The sequence below is a fragment of the Neomonachus schauinslandi genome, chromosome 8, assembly GCF_002201575.2.
Source record: "Neomonachus schauinslandi chromosome 8, ASM220157v2, whole genome shotgun sequence".
In the NCBI taxonomy this organism is placed as follows: Eukaryota; Metazoa; Chordata; class Mammalia; order Carnivora; family Phocidae; genus Neomonachus; species Neomonachus schauinslandi.
In genome coordinates, this window is record NC_058410.1 from 45988140 (window position 1) to 46010767 (window position 22628).

Genomic DNA, 22628 nt, shown 5'->3' on the forward strand with positions numbered 1-22628 from the left:
TCCATAAAGGCAGGACTTTCTGTTTGTTCCATTCACTGCGCTATTTCTACCAACTGGAACTGAGCCTGACACATAGTAAGCGCTCAATAAATAATTGTTAAATGGAGAATGAATGAGTGAAGGAATTTTATGGTGGTAGGCTGTGGTTATAGCTTTGTTACCTGCTCTTGCATGAATCTGGAAAAAAAACCACTTAGCCTTATTGAAGGAGATGTGTAGTTTCTGTCCCAGGCATCGTTGAGAATTTAATGAAACACTGGACTCTCTCCCCAGAGAATGCATGTACTCCTTAAAACACGTTTACAATAAGTTTCAGAGGTTTACACATGGACCCTCATAAAAATTTCTTTCTAGTTCTAAAATTCTGATCACCTCTCCTGTGTCCCTCCCATAGAATAATTCTCCTTTGCTCTTGCCTTCCATATTTTCATCTATTAAACTTGTTCATTAAATGATTTTTAGAAAAAACAAGTCAAAATTTCCCGTCATTTTTGCAGGTGTGCCCAGAACTCAAAATTCTTTATTTTGTTAAATCTTAATTGGAATATCTTATCATCCTCCTAATGTACCTTTTGAATATTTGCCGAAGATCTACTTCAACCGTGGAGTTAGTAGTTTCTACATGGGAGTACCTATAAACATCGAAGAACTGGTTTTGTTTCTTCTTCATTTAATCGACCCTCTCCCCACCCCCCATTGCCCACCAAACCAGGCTGCTCACAGACATGCTGCTGGTTCTTCACCTGTGACATGCCCTTGTCCTTCATTTCTTTGGGTTTCTCATCTCCTCCAAATCCTTATTCCAAGTGTCTTTTCTCTAAGATGCCTTCCCTTTTTAAAAAAATTTTATTATGTTATGTTAATCACCATACATTACATCATTAGTTTTTGATGTACTGTTCCATGATTCATTGTTTGCGTATAACCCCCAGTGCTCCATGCAGAACGTGCCCTCTTAAATACCCATCACCAGGCTGACCCACCCCCCCAACCCCCTCCCCTCTAGAACCCTCAGTTTGCTTCTCAGAGTCCATCGTCTCTCATGGTTCGTCTCCTCCTCTGATTTCCCCCCTTCATCTCTCCCTTCCTACTATCTTCTCTCTCTTTTTTTTTTTTAAACATATAATGTATTATTTGTTTCAGAGGTACAGGTCTGTGATTCGACAGTCTTACACAACTCACAGCGCTCACCATAGCACATACCCTCCCCAATGTCTATCACCCAGCCACCCCATCCCTCCCACCCCCCACCAGCAACCCTCAGTTTGTTTCCTGAGATTAAGAATTCTTCATATCAGTGAGATCATATGATACATGTCTTTCTCTGATTGACTTATTTCACTTAGCATAATACCCTCTAGTTCCATCCATGTCATTGCAAATGGCAAGATTTCGTTTTTTTTTGATGGCTGCATATAAGATGCCTTCCCTTATTGACACACTGTTGGTTTGTTTATTTCTTGGATTGCAGTTCCCTTAGCAATTAAATGCTCCTTTTGTTTTTGTCATTTCTTTTTTATTTATTACTCAGTTAAAATGATCTCTTACTCCCTTGATAATCTAAAATTCTCAAAGGAAAAGAAATATACCCTTCTTTTGCTCTTATGCTTCTTCATCTGTTTTCCATATAGTTAGTATGAAATGAATGTTACTGATAATTTTAGCACACAGAAAACTGTATCAATATGACCATGTACAGTAATAAGAAGGTAAAAATACCTTCAAGTTGTATACTTTCTGATTTGGGATAAAGGATTTAACGAAAGTAAATGATGACATGGAGTGTAATGTTATTAACCCATGTAGAAGAGGGTACATGCATGGACTACTAGCTCACTAGACTCAACATGTGGTCTTGTTCCTTCTGTGAACATTTCCAAAGAAAAAGTTATTTTGTAGATCTTTATTTTTTTAAATAAACTCTGTGCCCAGTGTGGGGCTTGAACTCACTACTCTGAGATCAAGAGTTGCATGCTGTATCGACTGAGCCAGCCAGGTGCCCCATATTTTGTAGATCTTTCAAGAAGAATACTCAGTGCTTTAAATAAAGTGGGATGAGATAATATCATTCATGACTCTGGGAATTAAGATTCTTTAAAATTAAGTGAATTAAAAAGTTCCTTTCATTTTTCCTTCTTGGAAGTGAGAAAGGAAATGATTCATGAGAGGAAATAACTATTGTGGGTTTTTTTTTTTTTGATAGGAAACTAAGTGGGGCTGTCACTTCTGAAATTAGAGCTCCCTACAACTATTAAAAAGTCATACTAGTACCCAAAAACTTATTCAAATAAAGAATTGGAGTGAACATTTGTGGTATTTTGTGAAGTAAGGCATTTTCCTAGACATTATAAAATCAGTTGCATTTACTTTCTTTGGATGTGACAAAGATGGAAATTCCTTAATGATTAATGCATTCAACTCTAATCCATATTTCTCTCGTTTCTACGACAAACATTATCACAAATGTACAAAAACAAAGCAGACAGGCTAGATGATTGGAAATGCCACTATATATTCACACACTTTGTTTATTTATTAATTTATTTTAAGTAAGCTCCACGCCCAGTGTAGGGCTTGAACTCCTGACCCTGAAATCAAGAGTTGCATGCTCCACCGACTGAGCCAGCAGGCACCCTTGTTTTTTATTTTAAAAGAGAAATCAATATTAGTTTCCATTTCCTTTTATACAAATAGGAGATGGTTTTGAGACCAAAGCAGTGCCTTGAGATTGAATCCCTATCTGAACTTTATTATGCCCTTCAACTTTTCGTGAGGAATTGCTTTTGATTATTAGACACTGGCAGGTGGGTTCAGGTTATAGTCATATCCTTACAAACATATAGCAGTACACCTTCCCCAGGGCTGAAAGTACCAGTTAGTTCATCTTACTTCCTTTCTAAAGAAGTTCCTTCAAAATTCCCTTCTTATGATGATTGAACAGGTGAACAACAAAAAAGCTTTATCAAATGAACCAACCAAGGAGCTTCCTGGTTTCTTTGTGACTGCAAGTCAGACATTGATGGTGATACGTCACTTTATCACACATTTTTTTTTACATGTGGGCAGCCCTGATACGCTTGTGTGTGGGAGGACAGGAAAATCAGCTTCATTTTTGATCTTTACATTCATAGGCAAATGTTTTCTTTGGGAGAAGAGAGTTGTCAGATTGGAATCTGTGGTCTGTGGCCAATAAACATCTGAATCTGTGTTGCAACTGGCCCAGGACAGATAAGGCTTCTCCCTTAAGCATTTACCACTCAAAGTATGTTGGCAAGCGCAGATAAATGATTGCATGAAAACACAGGTTTTATCTAGTTCAACAACATACAGTATAAACCGGAAGACATATAAATGCCCACATTGAAGTACAGTGTATTGTTTCATCAACAGGTATTTAACTGTTCCAAAAGGTATATGGGGTGTTAGCCGTTAGGCTTTGTACCGGGGAGGTCTGTAGCCTCAAGTGAACATGGAATAATAATAATAATAAAAAAAAAGCAGCTCTAACTTTTGTATGCTACATGCGAAACCGAAGGGTGGTCACTGAAGACTGGGAATTCTGGGGAAGCGGCTTTAAGTGATGCCAATGCAAATAGCCATAAGAGAAAGAGTTTAGCTAGAGCCGAAGAGTTGATGGTGGGGAAGACGTTGTTCAGGAAGTGGCCCGTGTCCAGATGGTAGAGGGCCTGAAATTCCAGGTCAATAAGGATTTTATTCCATAAACAAAGGAAACCCTTAAAACTTATTATGTGTATGCCTTGGTGAGATGTATCAGGTCATATGATCAAATGATTAATCTAGGGGCGGTGGCGTAAGCAAGGCAGGGGAGTCTAAAGTAATGCGTGTAACACCGTAACAGCAGTCCCTGGCTCCTTGTACGTGATCAATAAGCAGAAGCTGTTAATATTAAAGGGAACAGAAAGTAAAATATTGCCATGATCTAAGCGGTGATGATAAAGCAAAGGTTGTGATGAGGGAAATGAAAAGGAGGGAATGAATAATAAAATACATATGAGCATTATTTGCTTTTTCTTTGTCCTTATCATGCTATGTGAGTGGGAAAAGAGTGTCAGGCAGGGGTTCACTTTCTGTGAGCTAAAGGGGCTGCTGAGCCTCAGGAGACTTAGTAGAGGAGAGGGACGTGCTTACCTGGACAGGAACGTGCTTACCTGGACAGGAAGGGGACTTCACAGGGGCTGTCCTGGCAATGTTGCTGAGACGCAGATAGATGCAGGGGAATCATACGGAACTGCCATAGCTCAAGGGACTATGAGTTCACACCTTACATTTAGATATGATAAATGACTAAACGTGGATGATGAGCGTACCCTGCAAACTATAGGTGTTTTGCAAATGTTTGTGTCTCTGATGTCTCCCAAGCCACGCTGGTGAGGATGATGGGAGGTTTTATCCACTGTGACATGTGTCTGTGAAGACTATGAGGAAGAAATGAGGAAATATTAATGGACGTACCACATCTTTATTTTTTTAATCTTATTTATTTTTTTAATTAAGTAGGCTCCACACCCGATGTGGGGCTTGAACTTGGTAGGCTGAGATCAAGAATTCTATGCTCTACCAATTGAATCAGCCAGGTGCCCCTGGAGGTACCATGTCTATTTACATATTGATTTCCCTAAATTTTGATTGATATCTATATTATTTAAATGTTGATATTCAGTAATAACACATAAATTCTGTGTTGTTTTTTTTTAAGACTGATTTTGTCTTTTTTGTCAAACAAAGTACTTCAGTTATCACAGTACAACCTTTTGAATTAGTAAAATGGCCTACTGCCACCTGGTGGCAGCATGTCCTAGTCAAGAATGGGCAGGCAGGACCAAAAAATCACTGGGGAGGAACTTTCCAATACAAAAACATCTAGAGAAGTGAGATCACGTTCACATATTTATTCACGTTTTTTCATGACCTCACACCTAACATGTCTAAAACCAAATATAGAATTTCTCCCTTAAATTAGTTTTCTGAAAATAGGTGCTATTTATTGAGCATGAATGCAACCAGGCATCCAGCACTTGATATACGTCATTTTTTTTTACTCTCAAAACAAAAACCTACCAGGCAGTTATTATTATTATTATTATTATTTTCGCTAACAAATGATGAAATCTGGGCATAGAGAGGTTAATTTTCCCAGTGAGGTGCTGTAGCTCTTCATCATTGTGGTACCCTGTCTTTAATGCGTTGTCAGGTATATTGTTCTTCAGTCATCCAGATTTGAAACCCTGGGGTCATTTTTCCTCTTCTGTTTGTTTCCCTTCTCATCCATCAGCACCTGTCCTGTACTCTTTTGAGATTTTTCTTGTATCTATCAATTCTAACTGCCAAAGTTTCTACTTCAGCTCTCTTATAGCATGCAGATTTTTATAGCGTATTTCTGATTGGCTTCCTTAGATTTTTTCTGTTTAAGTAGATTGCAAAGTAATATAAAACTATATCTACTGTAAATATCCACATTATGGAGAAGAATGCAGAGTAAAAAGTGAATTTTTTTTTTTTTTTTGCCATCGGTTTTGTTCTCTCTCACTAATCTCCAGAGAAGTAAGCACATATAAGTTTTGGTTTGTTGGTTTTTAAAATATAAATAAAACTAATATTTTGATTCCTCTGCAGTTCACTCTTTTTCGTTCAGGAGTATGTCTTGCAGATCTTTCTGGGTCTGTGCTACAGAATTTACACACAGTAGACACTGGATAAATGTTTGCAAAATAAACCTTAGACTTCAATCACATACTCCTTTCATCCAAAACAGACATTATGCTTTTTGCTCCATTTTCATCTATTTGCAGCATTTCCTTCTCCTAGGTTATAATGGGTCTCCTCTCCTTTTTGGTTATTCTTAATCAAGATCTCTTTCATGGCAAGTATGGTGTAGCAATAAAGATTAGTTTCATTAAAGATCAATAAAATGTGTGTGTAGTGTCATTTTATTGGATAATTTTCACATGTAAACACCAAACTAACAATATTCTCAGCTGTCTCATAAAAAATTTTATTTTTTTTTTGCTATTCCTATAATTCAGTGGTTCTCAAATTTTACTGGGCATCAGAGGCACCTGGAGACTTATTGAAACCCAGATTTTTGGGCACCACCCCACAGTCTCTGATTCAGTAGGTATGGGGGATACCTGCACATTTCCTTTTCTAACAAGTTTGCACGTGATGTCAATTCTCCTGGTCCAGGAACCACACTTCAAGGGTCACTAACCTATAAGACTCTCCTGGGATCTGTCCTGGGATATCCTGATCACTTCTCAGCACTCACTGTTTACTGCCCACAAGAATTAGAGCAGAAAGAGAGCATTAAAAGTGGCTGTGATGAGCACGCTGGGATGTGCGTGACCCTCTGGAATGGGGCCAACGGGGGCTCTAGGAGGCAGAACGGAGAAGAATGACAGTTCTCACAGGCTCAGACCACAAGTTACTGCACAATTTTCCCATGTGCAGAGGGTGGAAAGAACTATGTTTCTCCGATTAGTCTCCACAGCAGCACGTGCCCTAATGATTCAGCACATGCTCTAACATAGAGTGGTTGCGTCATCGTTGAGTATGAAAGATGGCGTTATAATATGCCACTACACCCAGAAAACAATTTTTTATTTATAGTCGCTTCCTGGTGGTAGTCAGCCAAGTAAAATTCCAGGTATTAAGTGAGCTGATGCATCCAGTCAAATATTTATATCCATTTCATTGTTACTGTGGAGTCAATACTGGTGTGATTTGCCTTGTAAAGTGAGTGTACAAAACTATTATACAAGAATCCAAAATTGGTGAGAAAAAAAGGATTTAAGGGGCGTCTGGGTGGCTCAGTCGTTAAGTGTCTGCCTTCGGCTCAGGTCATGATCCCAGGGTCCTGGGATTGAGGCCCACATTGGGCTCTCTGCTCAGCAGGAAGCCTGCTTCTCCCTCTCCCATTACTCCTGCTTGTTTTCCCTCTCTCGCTGTCTCTCACTCTCTGTCAAATAAATAAATAAAATCTTTAAAAAAAAAAAGGATTAAAAAAAATTACCACAGAGTTCCTCTCTACAAATGTTATAAAATTACTATATCTTTGATTTACAAAACTGCTTGCTTATACATATATTGGGCAGAGAAAATACATCATTTACAGATTTGATTATACAAAATACAAATGTAATGTATGTATATAAAACATATAATAGAATTTATTCTTAAGAATGATGAGATATATGAGATATAATCACACTTCCAAGAATTTAATCTGCTAGATAAATTGTAATTCTTGTAAAGGTTTAAATATTTATATTTTGAGCAAACATTTTAATGCTGATGCATAGTCAATGCACTCAGAATCAAGGAAATGCATGGGGTTGATCAGTATATTTGATCCATGTTGCTAATGTGCTTGAAATATTTGTGCAAAGAAATTTTGCCATTTCTGGAAATGGAGTAAAAAAATGTTATTAGCTATTAACTATTAGCTTTCATTAAGCATACAACTGTCCATAAAAATATATGGTGTTTTTTATATGTTCACTTAAACTTTACATAAAGGACATTATAGTAGTATGTATCATTCTTCAGCTCCTTTTTGTCCCTCAACAATTTGTTTTAACTGCTGTATATTATTCTTTTATCTACAACTAAGTTTACCTATTCCCCTACAATGGACATTTAGATTGTTTCCAATTTTTCAGTGCTAGAATTCTTCAGTGATTGTTCTTGTGATTTATTTCCTTGAGCACTTATGGTATATAATCTAGAAGTGAAATTGAATGGTATATAAATGGTATGCAGCCTTATTAGATATTGCCAAATTGTTCTTTGAAGTAGTTGTACCACATGATATTGCCTGTAGTATTGTATGAAGGTTTTTGTTTCACATTTTTCCCAATACCCGACTGTGAAAGTTTTAAATTTTGTCTAGCCTGAGAAGTGTGAAATTTCATTGTTTTAATATTTATTGGTATAGATAATAATACTGGTACAGATAGAGACTGTGCTTATTTTCTTATTTTTATTAGTTAATGGATTTTCCTTTTCTATGAACTGTACAATTATATACTATGCCAATTTTTCTACTGTGTTGTCTCTTTTTAAAAAATTCTTTTTAGGGGCTCCTGGGTGGCTCAGTCAGTTAAGCGTCTGCCTCCGGCTCAGGGCGTGATCCCGGGATCTTGGGATCGAGTCCCACATTGGGCCCCCTGTTCACTGGGGAGTCTGCTTCTCCCTCTCCCTCTGCCCCTGTCTGTGCTCTCTCTCTCTGTCAAGTAAATAAATAAAATCTTAAAAAAATATATTTATTTATTTTGAGAGAGTGGGTGTGCGCGCCCATGTGCCAGTTCAGGGGAGGAGCAGAGGGAGAGGGACAGAATTCCAAGCAGACACCCCTCTGAGCGCAGAGCCCAAGGCAGGGCTTGACCCCATGGCCCCTGAGACTATGCATGACCTGGCCGAAATCAAGAGTAGGGCGCCTAACCAACTGAGCCACCCAGGCACCCCTGTCTTTTTTTTTTTTTTTAATTGATTATAGGTCTCTATGTAATCTCTATGTATAACCTATTCTTGGTTATATACTTTGCAAATATTTTCTCCAGGTCTGTGGCTTGTATTTTAATTTTATTTCACAATAATCTTGCTGTTGTAGAAGTTTTTAATTGTGGTATAAGAAATATTATCAATCTTTTCCCTTAAGGTTTTTATGTCTTTTTCTTCTCTTATCTAAGAAACCCTCCCTAGTCTAGTAGCCTCAGAAAGTTTTTGAAGTTTGCATTAGGTCATTAATCTACACAGAACTATGTTGTATGTTGTAAGTAGTATCAATTTTTTCTGTATGGATTACTCATGGTACTAATATTGGTTTTTGAATAATCTGTACTTTCATCTCTAATTTGTGTGTTTGGGTCTGTTTGAGTTTGTTTTTTTTTTTTTTTTCCATTATTCTGTTGACTTATTTCTGTAGTCATAGAAAACATGCATTTCTATTTTTCTGTGAATTCATTACATAGCCCCTTGGAATGTTTCCCTGCCTTCCATAGTTTCCGTCCGATAAACAGTAGTCTGTGGACATCAGTTTGGTCCCTGATATTGAATCGGTGAGGTGGTCATTAGTACAGTCTACCACATATGATTCCAGCTCTCTGCTTTCTGGGAAACGGTACGACTGCATTTCCTACTCTCTTTGCATTTAGGCACAAATATAGGACTTATCTGCAATAGTTTCATTCTTGTATAGAAGCTTTAACTAGAAACTCCAGGAACCAGCCTGTGATTGGCCACATGTTTTAGTCCTGCCTCAGCGATCGTGGAAGCGTGGAGACGGAAATGCCCTGATGGAGCTAGCGATAGACCTAGAGCAGAGCCCCAGGCGAACTTCCGGACATGCAGCTGAGGGAAAAACAAGTCTTCGTTGTCTTAAACCATGGAGGTTTTTAGCACTGTTCATTACTCTAATATAACCTGGCTTGTCCTAACTGATATAGTTAAGATTGTGTAATTTCCAACTTGATGATTGGCAAAATGGTAAACAAGCACCTTGCCTTTGCTAGGAGGTAATGATTATGTTTTAGTGTCTCTCTTTTCACTTCCTTTCCCCCTCTTCCTTCCGATTGTATCACCCTCAGTGCACTCATACTCCCCAATATCCATGACCTGTCAGACCAATTGGAGCCATTTTGGTATGGCCTGTATATCTTCCCTCAAGCCTACGTTTCCTCTCTTTGAGTGTCTACATTTTTAAAGATGATACCTGAAAAGATAAAATCTGTACCTAAGACTTTGTTGTACCTAAAATCTTAAATGATAAAGATTAACTTTGTGACTCTAGAGTGAGGGGCCATCAGTGAAAAGCAGGTTTTCTCAACTTCCTCTTATTACAACATTAGTGTCTACTGACTTGATATACATCTTAGGCTGGCTCCAGCGTTAAAATCCATAATTCTTGGGATGCCTGGGTGGCTTAGTTGGTTAAGCATCCAACTCTTGATTTCAGCTCAGGTCATGATCTCAGGGTCCTGGCATCGAGCCCCGCATCGGGCTCCCTGCTCAGCAGGGAGTCTGCTTCTCCGTCTCCCTCTGTCTGCTGCTTCCCCTGCTTGTGCTCTCTCTCTCTCTGTCAAATAAATAAATAAAATCTGAAAAATAAAATAAAATCCATAATTCTTTGTCGGGGTTAATCACATTCACAAATGTGTGTGTTCAGTATCTGACTTATATTTCTGGAATGTTCAGGATAGGAGGGTAAAGATAAGAAGTGGGGGCACTAGGAAGGTACTTCCCAGGTGGAAGCATCTTTTTCACATCATCTCTCCACCAAGGACAATTTCCTTTATATTTGATAAGTTCCTCCGAAACATGCAAAATCATCTCATATTATGGTGGCATTGGGTAGTAATGGATGGAGCTGGGGGGGGGGGGGGTGAGGAATTAATGCCCAGAGAACTACATTTTTAATTGTTCATACTTTAATGTGGAGTATATAAATCCATTGATTGGAATGTTTGCCTCCTCACACCTAGAAGGTGTTAGGTGAGGTGGTGAAAGTTTGATGGTGATGATGAGTAATTATAGAGCATGGAACACAGCAGGCTAATGTGGTGGGCCTACACTGGAGGCTTTGAATTTGACAGAAGGAGGACACATTACCTCTCAGAATGCAGATGTGAGAAGGAATGTGGTAGCAGGCATCAGCCAAATTCCTATTCTGTAATTTTTAAAAGGCTCCTGGTGAGGGTTACAGACATCCAGAAAAATCATCTCAAGTATCGAAAGGTACATTTATACCTGTAATAGTTTCACTGAAGAATAGCAAACATTTCTGACGTTCGAACGCTTTCTTGCCAAACTTCCTGCTCCTTAAAAAAATGACTGTTGATTGGTTAATTAAAGTTTACATCTGTCTCTTTTTAGGTGGTTCTTTGGAGCAATCAAGAGAACAGATGCAGAAAAACAACTATTATATTCAGAAAATCAGACTGGTGCCTTTCTAATCAGAGAAAGTGAAAGCCAGAAAGGAGATTTCGCCCTTTCAGGTATGGACATTGTTTTGTGTGATTTAAGTGTGGGTTTGAGAGTCTGTAGCAATGAACCTGCTGTGTGAACATGGACAAGTTAATCTGAAATTTGCCTTATTTCTTATTTTCATAAGTACCAAATTAAATCTGAACTACCCAAGAGTAATAGAGAAATTAGCAAGCAGTTTCTATCTATGGATAGGAGTCTCTGTAAACAAATACATGCGCTCTGGATATGAAATGACAATCATACAGATCTGGCCGCATTTTCTCACTTTTGTCTTACCTAAGGGACTATCCTTCTAGGGAAATGATAAGCAAAAAGTGAAAACTACACTGTTGTCAAAATTGATCTTTCCCCAATATAGTTTGAGTTTTTGCATTTCATTTGTCTTTGCCCGGTAAATAGAAAATGAATTGAAATGCTGGATGCAATTGCATTTGGTTAACTCCATGACGTGTAAAATTTAGCCAAATGTAGTTAGTTTTCTAACTAAGAGTCAAATACATGTTTACTTTACATTGTCTTAGGAAGGAAGATACACCTGAGAATTGTCTTTGATAGTTACAGGTGCTTACATGCATGTCTCTGCCTTCAAGAATCTGTTTCTCGGGGCGCCTGGGTGGCTCAGTCGGTTAAGCATCCAACTCTTGGTTTTGGCTCAGGTCACGATGTCGGGGTCATGATATGGAGCCCCCACCAACCTGGGTCAGGCTCCACACTCAGCAGGGAGTCTGCTTGAGATTCTCTCTCTCTCCCTCTGCCCTTCCTCCTGCTCATGCTCTCTCTCTCTCTAAAATAAATAAAGGAATCTTTAAAGAATCTGTTTCTTGGTGTATGTTGCAAGGCCACAGAACGTCCTTTCTTCAAGACCATCCAGACCATCTGTCATGTGAGACTTTCTCTCCTTACTCTGCTCTGACCTCTGTTTTGTCCAGGCGCATTGTGTGCTATTATCCCCTTTAAAGCGTGCACTCTGTCTAGATATAAACTTGGGGGAAGGGATTTTGCCTTCCTTTATCCCTGTTGCCCTGCAGCAAATGTTTATTAAACACGATGCCCAGGCACCTTATTTTGTCTGCCTGGCTCAGTGAGCTGAAGTCAGGACAGCCTCCAACGTGCACCGGGGAAGGAGGCCCTGAGCTCACATGTCCTAGGAACTTTGATTGAACCTGAACTCAGGCCAGACTGTGTGTGTTGCGGACCCATTTGTCTTACGTACACTAGGCAGTCCAAATATCGGGGCAGATGGATGGGAGCTGGAAAGGATTAAGGGCAGAGGTGTTGAAGCACCTTTTTTCAGAGGCTCCATCCTTCAGCCCCTGCCTCATCCTGCACCAAGTTAATATGGTGTTCTCAAATTGTTTGGCTTCAATCCACCCCTCCTTAGAGGATGCTGTTCTGATTACCATTTTTGAAATGTGCTCCAGTATGATGTGCCACTGACCTTTCTAATCTTGCTTATACCCAAGGTGATAATAAAATACAATGACTGATACAGGATGGGCATTCGCCAATTAGAGTTGATGCCCCATCAGCCTGTGACTTCATACCAGGGCACACCTGTACACACCCAGGTGACATACATGAATATTTTATTAGATCTAATAACTTTTTTCTGATCATGACATTGTTATATAAATAGAGAAGCTCAAAGAAGAATAAAAATTATCACCTTCTGAAGATATATTTTTAATATCGAAATACCTTTCCTGGCAAGCTTTTTTTCTGTGCTTCACCTGTAAGTATATTTATTTAAACAAACACACACTCATATTCAGAAAATAAATGGAGATCATCTTGTAAGGAAAAAAAGTAAATATAGATATGTGTATATATGCATATCTATATTTGTATATACACACACACATATTTGTGTGTGCACACACACACAGTGGATCTAGGCTGCATTTTTCTTATTCTGTCTCTCAGTGTCCTGTGAACAATTTTGCATGTCCTTTCATATTCTTCTACATCATTATTTTTAGAAACCACATAACCTTCCATTGTATGGGTAATTCATCATTTAATCTATTTCATGTTTTATGTATTTTCATTATTTTTAGCTATCTTGCTGCTAATAAAGTATGATGCAGTGAACATCCTTATAGATAAATATTTGAAGATTTCCATGAGAATATTATACTCAGAGGAAGAAAAACGAGTCTTTTGGGAAATCTCTATGCTTAATGATAAGAGATAGAAGAGAATTCCTAATTTAAATGCATCCATGTTTGTTTATTTGGCTTTCCCAATACTTATATGCAAAATTAGGTAATCATTATTTAGCTAAGAGCTAGGTTATATGTTTTAGATTAGCATTAAACATAGAGAAGAAGATTTCCATGAGGAAAACAAACTAAAAGTAGAATTGCTTGATTTATCTGTTTGAATAATGCCCAGGCTGCAGTGACTGTTCTGAACACTTTCTAAGTAGAATATTATGGAACAAAACAGCTTTACAGGCTTAGAACAAAATTATAAGGATATTGGTTTTTATGTGCTGAGAATACTCTAGCGCTTGCTTATGGATTTAGGAAGCTTTGTAGGCCTTGCTTGGAAACCAGCATATCATTATATATTCTTTTTGAAGGAAGTCAAATGATTTAGAGTCTTTCAAACAAATTATCTGATTGCTGTGTATTCACTGGGGGACAAAGTAAATGCAGACCATTATATTCTACTGAAAGGAAAATTTTCTTATTAGCCAGAAGGAGGGTGATCCAAGAGAAAAATGGAAGGAAAAAGGTCTTCAGTATGTCCACATTAAAACAAACAAATACACCAACAAACAGCCCAACTGCTGACTGTTGATTACCATTGAGGATCTTCAGATATACCATGGATTTATTTCTTAGCGCAGTTGTCCCCTTAATCAGTCTGAATTGATGGTCTTCCATTTTGCTGACTTGTGTGCTGCCAAAGGAAGGCAAATAATACCCCTTTTCTATCCCTGTCTTTCCCACATGCATTTTCCTTAGAAGTATTGTTTTTATTCCTTGGGTGGCATTGGCTTGCAGCTGTCAGAAGAGCTTCATGATGGAGCATGATTTATTGATGCTGGGGCGGGCTGGAGAAGCAGCAGCCCAAGGTTGGGGTGGGTGCTAATTGGCCTGTTGTGATCCTTGTTGTGTTGGCTCTTCTGAGGTCTGAGTAGATCTGGAAAGAGAGTTAGAGCCATGACACTTCTCATAACGGCAAGACATTAATTAGCTGTGAATTCCAGCAGCACTTTTGGATACTGCATATTATATGTGGTAGCCAGAGAATCTGTCTTTGATGCCTGACAGGTAGTTTTAGTAGCCCTACTGTTATTTGTCACTGGTAGTGAATTGTTTTTCTGATAAAAAATATAAAATTTTGATTGCATGTCAGCTTGTTTGGCTATTTTTTGACTTCAATCAAGTCCTTTAAAGACAGTCATTATTGTTATTACCATTAATACTAAGTTGATGTTTGAGTTCTATACACATTTATATTATTGTTTAAAATACACTTTAAAGAAAATACACTTTGAGGGCTAAAACTGAGCTGCAGGTAGGTTTTTCAGAAGAGATTCTGCATTGCACATTGTAATTTTACTTTAGGCAACTCTGCATACAAAAGCCTCCAGAGTAGTAGAGGGAATTCCAGATTAGTCCTCAGTGAAACCCTTTCAAGAGCAAGCGGTAACAGATTGAAGATAGTTGAAAAATGACGACATTGAGGACACGAGGCAAACAAGCTCCTCAGCAGTATTCAAGGAGATGCATTCAGGAGTTGACATCATTTATTTATACATTTGCTTATTTCTTCAACAAACATTCGGGTGCCTACCATGGGCCAGGCCTTTGCTAGGTGAAGCGCAGTGAAGACAGCAGGGCACAGTCCCTGGACCCAGCCAGTCTTTAGGAAGATAATAAGCTTTCTAGTGAGAGGCGGTGGGGGCAGGGACCCAGTCTCTAAGGAGGAGGGCAAAGAGGTTTCACAGAGGAGGAAGCATTTGTGTTCTGGCCAATTTCTGTTGCCAGGTAGCAGTGTGGGAAGGCAAGTGCACAGGGTTGTATGTCTGTGGGGTGTGTGTGTGTATGTGTGTGTGTGTGTGTGTGCATGTGTAGTGGGGATGGAGTTGAGGAGAGGAGAGAAGGAATAGTAGAAAATGAGCCTGGAAAGGAAAGTTGGAGCTACACCGTTTAGGGCCTTGTATACCATGTGAGGGATTTGGACCTTGTTCTACAGGGGCAAGTTTTAGGCAGAAAGTGACCTGGTCTGACCTTCGAGAGCATGTGGAGAAGGGACGAGGTTTACAGGTAATTGTCTGAGGAGGAGTGACAGGCAAACACAGTGGCATCACTTGTCACTGTTTGAAATCGCAGGTGCAAGGTGGCAGAGTTCATCAGCATTCCGCACAGAGGGGCAACGGGACCCAAGCTCAGCTGGTCCCACTGAGGCTCCGCTCAGGCACAGGGCAGCCCCAGAAGCCACAAGGCCCCTCTGTTGCTCAGCTTTTCTTATGGGGCAAGTGTGGGAATTGCCCGAGGACTCGCAACAGCAGCTTTGTCTTGGTGCTGAGCAGTCTGGGCTTGGATATCAACTATTTGCCAGGTTGTTTGGAAATCTCACCATGTATGGGCTTTGGGCATGGTGGAAACTGCAGCTCCTTTTTCATCCAAGGAAACCATGGGATCTCTTGGAAGTGGAGTTTAGGTGCAGCCCCTCCTCCCGATAGAGGGTGACAGTGAAACAGGCCCAGTGGGTCCTTGCCACACAATCAAGAATGAACTCCTAGGGTTCTTCACTAGAGAGTCCTGCTTATCTCCACAGATGACAGCCTGAACCAGGGCAGACGTATGGCAAGAGAGAGTAGGAAAGGGAGGTGAGAAATAATTAGAAAATGGAACTGAAAGGAGTTGGTGGCTGATCAGAAGTGGGGTACTATCGGGACGCAGAATCTAGGATGACTCTCGAATCTCTGACTTGAGTGAGGGGGGGATAGTGTCAAGATGAGAAATATAGGAGGAGATGGCTTAAGTGGGAGAGGAGAAAAGACCAAGGCAAGAACGCTTAGAGATGTTTGAGGCAATGCACATATGGTGAACATACAAGTAGCCATTATCTCTCTCTCTCTCTCTTTTTTTTTGACTTGTTTCTGCTGAATTTGAGCAGAGTACTTACTATGATAAATTTCCATTACAGTGAACATGTCTGTCCCATGGAATATGCACTTATGATAGTTTGTGATTGCTGTGAAGTCCCTTCTTAAGAATATAAGATGGGCCTCTGTAGCGACATATTTTAATTTTAAAGTAAATAGAGATAATTGGAACCAAATCACTTTTTGCCCTTCCAAGTAATAGATTGCCCTTGATTAAAGTATGCACAAAGGGTAGAAGTGTCTTATAGGAAAGCTATCACTTTCTTTTTTTTTTTTTTAAGATTTTATTTATTTATTTGAGAGAGAATGAGAGAGAGCACATGAGAGGGGGGAGGGTCAGAGGGAGAAGCAGACTCCCTGCCGAGCAGGGAGCCCGATGCGGGACTCGATCCCGGGACTCCAGGATCATGACCTGAGCCAAAGGCAGTCGCTTAACCAACTGAGCCACCCAGGCGCCCGATATCACTTTCATTAAAGGCCCTTGGCTGGGGCGACTATGTGTTTGCTCATTGAGGGTAGCTTTGACGCTTGAAAGTGGCCAGAGTTATCTGAAGCAACTTTCTGAATAATATGGATGATTAACCTGAGTGATACCATGGATACAAAGTGATACAACTCTGTAAATATTTCTGCATGTCTTATAAATTAATTCTGAGGGTAACTCAAAGGCTAATGAGAACAGCAGCTTCGTCAGGGAAGATGCTCACCCTTTCATGTTGACCTTGTGTCTGCCCTTCACATCGAACTTTCATATTCCAAGATTTCATTTATATTTATGAGCACCTCTTTCACTGTAGGTAAAAATGTGCTTCTCAAACTAGATTATAAACTCCTTGGGCAGAAGACACACACATGTTTTGCTTCTGTTACTTTCTTCCTCTCTATCTCCACAGTTACCGTATCATTTGTAAAGCCAGCAGATGCTCAAACACTGACCTCTTTACCCTACAGTCCACCAGGAGCAGAGATAAGTAAGGCCATTGTCACTTTCTTACACCTCTGAAGTCTGGACCATGCAAGATCACAAATAATCCTATTTGCGGGGCTTCAGGCTTATTTTAGACAGACTATTTCTCACCTTGACAGGTTAGTTGTTTCCAGGTAATGAGACTTTTGTAGACAAGATCAAATTGGAAAAGGACATCACTTGTAGTATATGGCCTCTGTCTGTCTGCCTGGCACAGGGTTTAGACCCAAACTCACTTCCACTGACCACTGAGATACCATTATTACGCCCAGACATCTTGAGATCTGCTGATTCATGCTCATCTGTTGCTGGCCCAACAGCAAGAGTCCGTGTGTTTCATACCAGTCCCCTGAGCCATCCATTCATTCTTCGTTTAAAATTAATGTGGACATAGTGGCCACAAGAGTGTGTCAACAGTTCTATTACCGTAAACCATGAATGTAGATACAATTGTGTATCTCAAGTAGGAGCCGGTATTAAATGATTGGAAAAAATTGCTCCTTGAATTTATTATGCCATGAAATTTCTATGGATTCTGGGACCATTTTGATATTGGTTAAAGATGTTTTGCTTTTCAAAAAGTGCACATGCTGCAGAAAGAAATTTTTATGTTAATAACTCCAGTATCTCATATAAAATGTATTAAATTTTAAATATGTTGGTGCCATCTTAGAAAATGCCTTTTAATTAAAGTCATAATTTAGTTGTATTCAACTTAATTGCAAATATCATTGCCTATAATAACAAGTGGCTTTTTTTGTGAGTTAGGGCATTTCTTAACATTTCTTTTTCTTAACATTACTACTGATAAATTATATTTCAAATGTTTTAAGTACTCTATAAAGTTAAATAAACATTTTATTATGTAGTACATATATCTGTGTTTCTGTCTGTATGTATACATACACAGATGCACAGGCAAAGAACATTTTCTCTAGGGCACTGGCTCATGGAAAAATCTTCTCTCTTATTGAAAATCTATGACTAACATTTCTAGAAGCCACAGTATTCTTTAGGGGCTTGCTTCTATTTTTTTTCTTCTTCTTTCATTTGTCTCTGAACACCACATACTAATTCATCTTAATTTTTGTTTCTGGTTTTGCTTACCTTGTTTTATTTATTAAAAAAAAAAACCTTTCTGTATGAATATTTTGAGCTATTTGGAGGAAAACACAAAAAAGAAATGATGCAAATTATTATTGCTTTTTGAATGTAATGTTACAATAATAAATTCCAGATATTAAATAAATAAGTGGGGAGTTGATAAGTCATGTGGAGGTCGGGGGAACTGCTACCTTTTTGTAATTCATGATGTATTCCATGCTGTTATTTTTTTCATTTTATTAGTTGCCAGATTAAACTGATTATTTACATTTTGTCCCATTTTGTACTTCTAGTTGGAAATAGTGGCTAGCTGAAATTATTTGAGCTAGCATCCTCCGGTTTTATATTCAAGAATATACATAAGAGGGGCACCTGGGTGGCTCAGTCCGTTAAGCAGCTGACTTTGGCTCAGTCATGACCTCTGGGTCCTGGAATGGAATCCTGCTTTGTGCTCACTGCTCATCGGGGAACCTGCTTCTCCCTCTTACTCCCCTCCGCCCCACACTCATGCTCGTTCTCTCTCTCAAATAAATAAATAAAATATTTTTTAAAAAAGAACATACATAAGAGATACAGAATCAGAGCAGCTCTGTAAATGGAGTCTGTCCATGGATGATTTGTTAGACTCTGGGTAGATATTCTCCCCACTTCAGTGTGAATGTAGATGAACTGACATAGAAGTGGCTGGAATTTTGACTTTCACATCTAATCATAAAGAAGAAGGGGGGATGGTTTGACCTGTGCTCAGTGTGTGTTTCTGAGGCAGGATATGCTGCTACCAGGAAACCAGGCAGCCACTGCTGTCCTGAGTGGAATGACTTAGTGGTTTGGGTCTTCCCTTGGCATCCATTGGTTGCCCCCTCCTTCTCTGCATCCAAGTGAGACAGCCACTTCCCGCACAGTAAATGTTATACAGATGGAAGTTGACAGGCAATGATAGTGTGCTGCAAACTAGGTGAATTTAACCTTATAGAAAGAGAGAAATGAGAACTCTTCTCTCTTGTAATTGTGTTTTTCATGCATTCTTCTGGTTGAACAAACAACTCAGCATTACTGTCTTGGTTTGATATGCTATCACAAAGTACCACAGACCAGTGTTCCTGGTTTGTAGCTGGCTGCCTTCTTGCTATATCCTCGCATGGCAGAGAGAAAGACATCGCATGTGAGCTCTGGTCTCTTCCTCTCCTTAGAAGGGCCCTATCCCTGCATGAGCTTCCACCTTCATGGCCTCATCCACACCTAAGCACCTCCCAAAGGCCCACTTCCTAATACCATCATACTGGGGATTGGGGCCTCAGCAGATGACTCTGAGGAGGAGACAAGCATCAGTCCATAGCAAGGACTGAATTCTGTTCCTTACTGTCAGCAGGTGTGCCAGGGGGTAGAAGATCCACCTTTCTTCCAGCAAAGCCATGGGGGCTGAACAGTTGCTGAACACTGGCAATATGCTCAGAAGCTGGGTGCGTTAGCAGCCCTGCTGTGCATGCACTAAGAGAAGGAAATGTACGCTTATTCAACTGGATGGAGAGGAGGACCTGTGCATATGTTTTTTTTTTTTGAAATGCCAAGTTTCTTTTCATTGAGTATAATGGGGGGAAAATAGAAGTAATGAGATTCTGTATACTCAATAACAAACTTTCCCAACTTATGTTTCAGCACGTTAAGTCTTTGATAAGCTGAAAATGACCCATAGAACAGGTTTAGGGGTTAAATGCATTTGAAGAACACCTCATTGCCTCTGCCCTGACTCGACAAAGCACATGAAAGTCTTAAAAGTCCTATACCAAAGAAACTTAACTTTTCAACCCAGAGTTTCCCAAACCACTTGATTAGAGAATCATTTCTTTTTCTGTAAGATGTGGTTTGGGAAAAAAATCCTAGTATAAGAGATGATAAATGGTAAGCTGAAGATGTACAGAAAACTCATCCTTTGGAGACATATTCACTAAAAGGAACAGAAGAAAATGTTTGAAAGCATTTGATTTGCAGTTATAAAATTCAAGAAAATACAAATTCCAAGAAATTAGGCATAAAAAGCAGCACAAAAAGGCAAAAGATGGAGATAGCAGACAGCAAAGTTGTCACCTTAGGGATGTAAAGAGAGACTTGAGATGCTCTCAGACACAGAAGAAAAACGTGAAAATTTGTGAGGGCAGATAATGTGCAAACAGGAGACTTTTCTTTACATTTATAAGAATAATTAATTGGAAGCAACAGTTAAATATGTAGTAGAAGAAAACTTTCTTGAGTTAAAAAAGAAAATCTGTGCTTGTCGATTAAAAGGACTCACATTGTTGCATGTAAAAAGATCCGTACCTAGTGTGTCTTTTCAGAATAATTTAGTATTGGGGTAAATGAAGAATTCTGTGAGCATCCAGGAAAAAAATAATTTCAAAAGAATGAAAATTGAGTTGGTTTTAGAATTCTTTTCCACACCCTTCTTTTCCCACACCAAAACTCAATATAAACATTTAAAAAAAAAAGAAAAATTCACCACTGATGAAAGACTAAAAAATAAATAAATAAAAACCCACAATATCAAGTCTTTTTCCCCCGAATCTTTTTGATAAAGTTAAAAAGGTAACTGTATACCTTCACTCCAATTCACCAGTTTTAATACTTTGTGACATTTATCTTCTCTTCATCATTCATATATTGATATATGTCTCTTTATATAGACATTTATATAAAAGTTGCAGATATCATGTTACTTCACCTTTAAAAACTTTAGTATTAGTATGTATGTCCTAGGAATAAGGACATACTTTTACATTACCATAATACCATTATTAAACTCAAGAAATTTCACACTGATGGAACAATATTATCTATTATAGAGTATATACTCAAATCTCTCCTAATGTCCCTGCTAGCTCTTTGTTTATTTATTTGTGTTTTGATGCAGTAAAGGATTATGCGTTGCATTTGGATATTGTATCTCATTAATCTCTTTTATCTAGAAGAGTCAAAGCTTTTGATAACTCTCCTTTGCATACCCCATAAATTTTTATCTACCTTGACATTTCAGCCCTTTATAGTACTGCTCAAGGCCGTCTCCCAGCCTAATCTTTCCTATTCTCTGTAGTCAAACTGTGCTTCCTACAAGGTGAACACCAGCTATTACATGACCATCCCTTGAACTTCCCCTCTTCCTAACCGTTTTTTTTTTTTTTTTTTTACTTTCTGAAATGAGCAAAGTACTCAGGACTTAGCACAGTGTCTTGCATGTAGAAAATTTTTTTGATAGATGTTTGTTTACTAAACGTTGAATCATTTGAAGAGTTTGCTACTAATTTTTTTCTTGCCTCACTTTTTTCTTCTTTTTTTTTTAAAGATTGATTTATTTATTTGAGAGAGAGAGTGAAAGAGAGAGAGCCAGGGGCGGGGAGGCGCAGAGGGACTGAGAGACAAGCAGACTCCCTGCTAAGAGGCTTGATTCCAGGCCCCTGAGATCATGACCTGAGCCAAAATCAAGAGTTGGACATTTAACTGACTGAGCCATTCAGGTGCCCTTCACTTTTCTTTATATAGAAAAGCAATTTTAAAAAATATTGGGAGGAATATTTATTTTGAACTATTTTTAATCATTTATTCGTTGATTTATTCATTCACCCATTCATCATGAACCTTTCTTTTGTGTATGTTATGTGGCATAATTGTATAAACAACTAGCTCACACTATAACAAGCATTTGATTATTATGCATATAAAGCACTTATATGCAAAGTGCATTTAGCACCCAGAGAAGAGAACAATTATTTCCTGGATTTAGAAGGGAGGCAATCAGGGTACCTGGGTGGTTCAGTCGTAAAGCACCTGCCTTCAGCTCAGGTCATGATCCCAGGGTCATGGGATCGAGCCCCGCATCTGGCTCCCTGCTCCGCGGGAAGCCTGCTTCTCCCTCTCCCACTCCCCCTGCTTGTGTTCCCTCTCTTGCTGTCTCTCTCTGTCAAATAAATAAATAAAATCTTAAAAAAAAAAGAAGGGAGGGCATTACAGGCAATGAGACAACAGTCAACACTACCTAATAGTGAGTAGAAGTAAGTGGAAAATAGTGTGCACAAAATTAATTTTTTTTGTTCAGATAATGGCCATTGTTAAGAACCTTTCTTACTTTGAAAAAAATCAGATGCTCCTTAGATGAAAATGGGAATTATTTTGAGCACTTTGACAAAGTAGAGATCTGTAAATCATTCATCCATTACTACCTGTATGCTTGAATAACTATCAAGGTAGTAGACTGTATATATTATAAATGTTGATCATGATCAAGTCAATATGAGTTTTATTTTTGAATAGCAAGCCAGTGCCCGAACTGAGATTTGAACCCAGGTCTCTCTAGATCTTGGACCCAGATAACATATAAACTTAATGATCTCAAACTGGGACAAAGGGGAAAGATCAAAAGAAAAGTTGAGCAGTGGAAGA

The 22628-nt window shown here is 38.9% G+C and overlaps 1 protein-coding gene across 1 annotated transcript in view; it reads left to right on the forward strand.

The window, feature by feature from the left end:
- Positions 1-22628, forward strand: part of FRK (fyn related Src family tyrosine kinase) — a 98587-nt gene that overhangs the window by 43951 nt on the left and 32008 nt on the right. The window contains exon 2 of the mRNA XM_021693431.1: positions 10891-11012. Coding sequence (XP_021549106.1) covers positions 10891-11012 — 122 coding nt within the window. The remainder of the gene's footprint in view (positions 1-10890; positions 11013-22628) is intronic.